We start from the raw sequence: 6,924 nt of genomic DNA, 5'->3' as shown, positions 1-6,924 counted from the left end.
TATTTAATATGTATATGGATAAAAATAACTTTATATATATATATATATATATATATATATATATATATATATATATATATATATATATATAAAGTTATATACACTCTTAACGGGTGAATAATCCGCCCCCAAACCGACAAGTCGTTAATGAAAAAATTTCAATCCGTTCCCCGTCCGTTAAACCGTTAACCCGATACCAATAAGCCATTAAGCTTCGGTTTCGGTTCGATTTTCGGTTTCGCTTCGGTTTTGAACACCCTTAGTTGACCGTTGGCTTGCCTAGTAGCGACGTTGAACGCTATCAGATCTATAGGGGAAATTGAGTTGTGACATTTGGTAGAATCTAATTACAGAAACCTAGATATTCCTTATGTCCAAATAATCCCTAAATAGAACAAAGTAGGACGTAATTATTATTCTCCTAGGAGTACATTTAGCCCCACTCTATTTCTATGATTGAAATTTTAGCTTTAAGAAAGTGAAAGACTTAAAATTTGGCAAGAGAGATGCAGATGTACGATATGGGGCACTATAATTGGTTGAAACACCAACTTAAATCTTGGTTCTGACCAAACAGCAAAAACAAAAACCCCAATCAGGACAACAACGTGAGAACTGAAATCTGTAAGAAAATTCACGCCTTCTGTTCATTCTATTTACCTTTATTATCAAGAATCACTCTACCCCATCACACCAAACATCACTATTTTTCACCAATTCCACAATCACAATCCCATAACTTTTTTTTGTATACATATATAGGAATAAATATATAAGAAGTGTTTATACAGTGGGATGAAATGATAAAGATGACAGCAGCTTCAGTGGGAAATGGGAATGAGGTATGGAGAGCTCATGGAACAATGGCTATGATACAGCTACTGTATGGTGGGTACCATGTTATTACCAAAGTGGCTCTCAATGTTGGAATGAATCAAATTGTCTTCTGCTTATATCGGGATCTTCTTGCTCTCTCCATTCTTGCCCCTGTCGCCTATGTTCGCGAAAAGTTAGTCCCTTTTTCTCTATGTTTCTCTTGAATCTATTATCCAAGAATGTATCTATTTATGCAGACATATAGTTTTAGGTCTAAGCTGTGGTGTTTGGGTCAGCTTGAGTAGATTTTGACTAATTCACTAAGCATGTTATTGCTCATTAGCATAGGTATGGGGTAAATCTGTCTTGTATTGGGTAAACCTATTTACCAAGATGGAGTAAATGAGCTTACACCAAGTTTTGTAGCTAGGATTTGGACCTAGGATCCCCAGGTTTTTACTCCTATGCCTCGACTATTTAGTCATACTCTTGGGGACATGGATTATAATTTTACATTGAGCCAAGTTTTGCAATTATACTTGGTGGAAGACATTTGCATTGATTTGTGTAATTTTGATAAAGTAAATGCAATTTTGTTATTAATGGGGAAAAACTCTAGTATCCAAGAGGCATATGAGAAAGGTAGAGAATGTATGGATAGATATGATTCTCTACAAAAGACACCCAATAAAAAGGGCAGCCCGGTGCACTAAGCTCCCCCTATGCGCGGTGTCTGGGTAAGGGCCAGACCACAAGGGTCTATCGTACGCAGCCTTACCCTACATTTCTGCAAGAGGCTGTTTTCGCGGCTCGAACCCATGACCTCCTGGTCGCATGGCAGCAACTTTACCAGTTACGCCAAGGCTCCCCTTTACGAAAGACACCCAATCTTATATACAAATAGGAACCTCATGGGTGCACCAAAAAGACATTAAAATAAGGAGGGTATTCCTCAAATGTGTAAAATCAAGCTGTTCCCATTCAAATCTCTCCTATTTTTCTCTCTCCATATTGTCCACATAAGTGCTACTGGAGCAATGTTCAAAGCCCGTTGTCTTGTCTCTGGTCCTCTAAAGGCCCAATTGAATAGTGCATCCTTCGTAGTACCTAGCTCGGTACATTGTACCCCGGACCATCTTATGATCTCCTACCATAGACATAATGCTACATGCAGTTAGATGATCAATGTCCTCTCCTGAGTGTTTACACATAAACACCAACTAACATATGTAATCTCACTCTTCCTCAAGTTTTTGTCCGTCAGAATTGCACCACTAGATGCCAAACCAAGCCAAAAAAAAATTGCTTTTTCTGGCACCCTAGGGATCCAAACCAATAAATGAGGGCAACTCGATTTCTCTCTAGCTAGCAACTTGCAGTAGTCTTTTTACTGAGAATCGTCCGCTGCTCGCAAACATCCATTTCCAGGAATCCTGATTGTCTACCATTAAAGTTTGTTTATGGAGCAAAACTCCCTTATCTCCCAATCCTGAAGGTTCCTTCTAAATTTGAGATCCCATGTAACACTCCCCTCATGTAATCTCCAAGCTTGTTGCGTTGTCATCTCCTTTTGGCACCAAATGTTGTAGATGTTTGGAAAAGTAATCAGCAACAGGTTGTCCTCGTACTGCCTGTCCCCCTAAACTAACCCTGCACCCTCCCTCACCCCTGATGAGATACAACCGTTAAACTCTTTTCATCCCTTCATAATATTCCTCAAAAGGTGTTTGCATTGATTTGTATATTAAAGAATGTTAAAAGTTGTGGAAGGCATGGGCAGGCAGATGCATAATTAATAACAGATGTTATTCGTAGTTAATTCATGTTCCGTCCTTTCTACTATTCATGTTAAAAAATATTATTTCTAGATTTACTGAAACTCATTTTGCTACAATGTCTACTAGTATGTGTTTATGACTTATGAGAGTTTGGTCGACTGCCTGAGCTTGTTTACCTCATGCCAACCGGCATTGCATCTTGAGTTTCTGTAGTAAAAGCTACTTTTTGTCTTAAAAGTTTGGTTAGTTAATGTTTCATAAAAGAATTATGTTGTTATTTTCATCTTTCCTTTATGTGCTTCTAGTTGACCATTTTGATGGATTAAGATAATTTCTGAATTCAGTTTGAACTTATTGCGTTCCATTACTAATTGACTTGGTAATCCACTATGATTACACCTGAAATTATTCTGCTATTCTCCCATTTGAAGATTTGAGAATGACAACCCTATAATAGTATGAACTCATCACAAGCTCTCAAAATGAATGCTGACTTGCTTATCTTGATGTGTGAGATGGATCTAAAGAAAGAGCTATTAGATTCAGTAAAAATGGCAACGAAAGCCCGATTGAGGGTCTTGCTGCTCAAGAATGTTTTTTTTTAGTGAAGCAATTTTCTTCGACAAACATAACATATGGATACATTCTTTTTAAAAATACTCATATCATGTGTATACAGTCTCGGACTTCACATAAAGAATTCTTTGTTGATATTATGAGTAATATCTCTTTTACTTGAAATTGTTGCTCATGTCTCTAGCTTTTGCTCTCTCATTTATTATCTGATATCATTGTTTATACATATTTGTTTAAATGTGAAATTCATTGCTTGCTTTGTGTTAGTCCTCTTTGCAGTACTTGAAACATTTTTTTTTTAATTTTTATTAAATGTCAGCATCTAAAGCATTTTTCAAAATTTTGAAGTTCTTTTTTAAATTAATTGCAATATCAGAAAGTACATGGTGCAACACTAATAATATTTCCTTCCATTCTATGTCTAGGCGGTCGAGAATTCCTTTAAATAAGCGGCTTCTACTATCATTCTTCATTCTAGGATTAACCGGGTAAGTTTGATGTGCCTACTGTTCTGAGTAGATTTGTGTGATTAACTTGTATAATTCTTACACTGAACAAAAACCTGATTTTTTGATATTTTTCTTGTTTCTTGGCAACTGTAACAGTATTTTTGGGAACCAACTTTTGTTTCTTTTTGGTCTTGGCTACACAAATCCAACTTATGCTGCGGCCGTGCAACCTGCAGTACCAGTCTTTACATTCATATTTGCAGTATTGATGGGGTCAGTAAGAAATCAACCCCTTTTCTTTGAATTCTGTATCTGTGTCTCTTTCACTCTAAATTCAAGTATATTTCTGTAATCAATTGTGGATAATTTTGTACTGGAAATTGGAGAAGGGGGACTTGGAATCTTGTGTCTCTTTAGGATGAAATGCTATAAGCTGATATTATTGTATTCTTCAAGAAAACCTGAAATGGCTTTGTCTAAATTGAATTAGTAATACGCGACACTAATTTTCACACCTTGAATGAGAATGAGGATTTCGATAAATATGATACTCTGTGTCTTACAAGTGTACGGCAGTGAGGTTAAAACTTTTATAGTTCATAACTGTGTTTTCAATATTTTTGGATATCTACAAACTTTTATTAAGGATTAGCTATAAAAGAGTTATATAACAGGTTCATCGGATGAGACTGCTCTGCGTACAGAGTAAGATAACATGTTTGGTGTTTATATAAAGTTCCACTATTATAGTTCTATTGCAGTCAAAGTAGTATAGGTGAACCAGTTCAGTAACTTTAAAGATGGTGGGTATCCACATAATCGGTAGATATAGGGGCACTTTACAGGAAACTATGAACATAGTTGTTGAAAGGGATGCTAAACTCTTTCGCCGTTGACTGCTTCTTAAAAAAGAAGGAATCTATGCAGCTATGCACATTGTATTGCTTCCTACATTTTCCACCAAAAAAATTGGTTTCGGAACAAATTATTTCTGGGATATTTTCTGAAGCTATAAGAGAAGACCTGCTAACTATTTTTGTCTTGAAGCATTTCATTTATCGAAGGAGAGTGGTAATCAAGGTATCCATTCTTTTATTGCTATTTGACATATTTACTTGTGACATTTTGCAGTTTTATCATTTGGTTTTAGTAATAAAAGCATGCTAAAATTGACACCCTTGATACTCATCTGTGGATTCTTTGTTATTCTTTTCTGCTTGGCAATCTTGTCGACAAAGTGGCTGTCATCCTCAATCTACCACCTTCTATTTTGTGTTATTTTCATGTATTTGCACATCCAGTTGTCTGTTGTAGTTGATGATCTGTTCAACTTTACTCTTAAATGTAATTTTATGCAGTACAGAAACAGTGAGGCTCTTTACAGTGGAAGGTCAAGCAAAGGTTGGAGGTACAATTGTTTGTGTTTCTGGGGCTATTTTAATGGCCATCTTCCGTGGACCTGTGGTTTTTGGAAACAGAGACTCAGAATTCATAGGACATAGTGATATAAGTGCTAGGGGTCAGCCAGAGCCCACTGGATGGTTAATGTCAAGATTTCTGGAGTTGGGGTTCGATGATTGGCACCTTGGAGTTTTATGCTTAATAGGAAACTGTATGTGCATGGCGGCATACTTAGCCATTCAGGTAATTTGGTAAAATTTTCCCTTTCATTGATTCCAATAGACTCGATGAAAACAAGATATTTTTCTCAGTAACAAACTTAAAAGCTGCACAGCGATATATACCTGCTAAAATATACAACAGTTTTAGGCCCATTATCCACTGAGTTTCGAACCGTGCGCTAGTCGGCAGTCGCGACTGGCCTCGGGGATTTCTTGGTTATGAAAAAGATAAATCTGAAAAAACAGGTTCTATAGTCAATGAGATAATGAACACTTCCTTGAACAACATGTGGCTAATGTGATTTGGCATGCTTTTGTTGAGTACATATGCTCGTTCCTAAGATTGACAGTCTGAATTCAATGAGACCCCTTGAGACTTTGTTACTTTAGGGATGTAAATTTGGCATGTGACTGAAATTACGGTAAATTGTGCATGAATGTCAATGAAAATAGGGTTTGTGAACCATTAATTTCTACTGATCAGACAAAGTCACCAAACACTTATTTGACAACTTCGAACTTAATTTTAGGCCTCTTTTTGCTTGATTGAAAGTGATGCTGAGTATTTAAATCTTTGAAAAAAAAATTACTGCATTAGTTTCTAACCAAAATAATCTTTATTTGGTTGGAACACAATGTTCATTGTTAGATAGTTTAGACCTTGGCATTGTTGAAGCATTATCTGGAAGACCCTTGACCTTGTCTGGTAAAAACTATTCTGTTTGTATTGTTTTCAAATATGCTGAGTTGGCTGAATATTAAGAATTTTTCAGGCTCCAGTTTTGGCAAAATACCCTGCGAGTATATCAGTGACAGCATATTCCTACTTTTTTGGTTGTCTTTTAATGATAACAACAGCCTTCTCGATGACTAATGAGTCAACAGACTGGAACTTGACACAATCGGAAGTTTTCGCTGTGTGCTATGCCGTAAGATTCTCTTCATTCTCTTATAGTTTCTGTCTGAAGCAGGTTTGAATTACTGTCTTTGTCCCTAGTTTCAAATTATAATGACATGTCAACTAGAAAAGATATAAGATACATTAAGCTGCTGCAATTTCAAGAACACCATGCCTGATCGATATATGATTTCAATGGATTATTGAATATGCTATGGTTTGGCTCAATGGGTCAAAGGAGCAGCAGTGAAATACGCCGCAGCCTCCAAATGGATAAGTGTTCAGCTTGCTGCCTCCCGCTTCCCTACAGAATGTCTTGAAAAGTAAATGCATTGAATTTCTGAGTGCAAAGACTTCCTAAATGAATCGGTTCTCTATCTCTTTGGCATCTAGGTCTATTTCTCTTTTATGTTCTCCATATTTCTATCTTCTCCGATCGTAGCATTTGAAAACAAATTATGGATGCATCTCTTTTGTTTCCCTTGCTCCAACCAAGAAGACAGGAATAAAAAGTGATGATTACTCTTATTCCCTTTCGTTTGTCTTTTATATCAATTTACCGATATATCATAGCTCTTGAGCCCGATCTTCAATTTTGATCACGCTTGAATCAAAAGTTTTTGTGTAGATATATGACTGTCCTTTTAACTTTTGCTACGAGCTATGCAAAACGAGTCCCTTCCTATCAGAGTATTAGTTCAGTTTTTTCCATCTAATCTTTTCATTAATAACGTTTCCGCCATAACTGCCCTTGTCAACTTTGATTCCTCTTAAGCAACATCCCC

General features: G+C 36.4%; 1 protein-coding gene across 2 annotated transcripts in view; it reads left to right on the top strand.

Annotated features, from left to right (window-relative positions):
• The first annotated feature begins 447 nt into the window (after window positions 1–447).
• Window positions 448–6,924, top strand: part of LOC109205375 (WAT1-related protein At4g19185-like) — a 9,032-nt gene continuing 2,555 nt past the window's right edge. The window contains exons 1-6 of one of the 2 annotated variants that reach the window (XM_019368087.1): window positions 448–624; window positions 792–1,009; window positions 3,596–3,658; window positions 3,776–3,892; window positions 4,978–5,263; window positions 6,015–6,170. In XM_019368087.1, the coding sequence (XP_019223632.1) occupies window positions 801–1,009; window positions 3,596–3,658; window positions 3,776–3,892; window positions 4,978–5,263; window positions 6,015–6,170 (831 nt within the window). In that variant the 5' untranslated portion in view covers window positions 448–624; window positions 792–800. Of the gene's footprint in view, window positions 625–762; window positions 1,010–3,595; window positions 3,659–3,775; window positions 3,893–4,977; window positions 5,264–6,014; window positions 6,171–6,924 lie in introns of both variants that reach the window. The other variant, XM_019368086.1, reaches the window with a different exon arrangement.

Source organism: Nicotiana attenuata, unplaced genomic scaffold, assembly GCF_001879085.1.
Source record: "Nicotiana attenuata strain UT unplaced genomic scaffold, NIATTr2, whole genome shotgun sequence".
Taxonomy (NCBI): domain Eukaryota; kingdom Viridiplantae; phylum Streptophyta; class Magnoliopsida; order Solanales; family Solanaceae; genus Nicotiana; species Nicotiana attenuata.
Note: the sequence above shows the minus strand (reverse complement) of the source record. Positions and strands in the feature narration are given on the sequence as shown.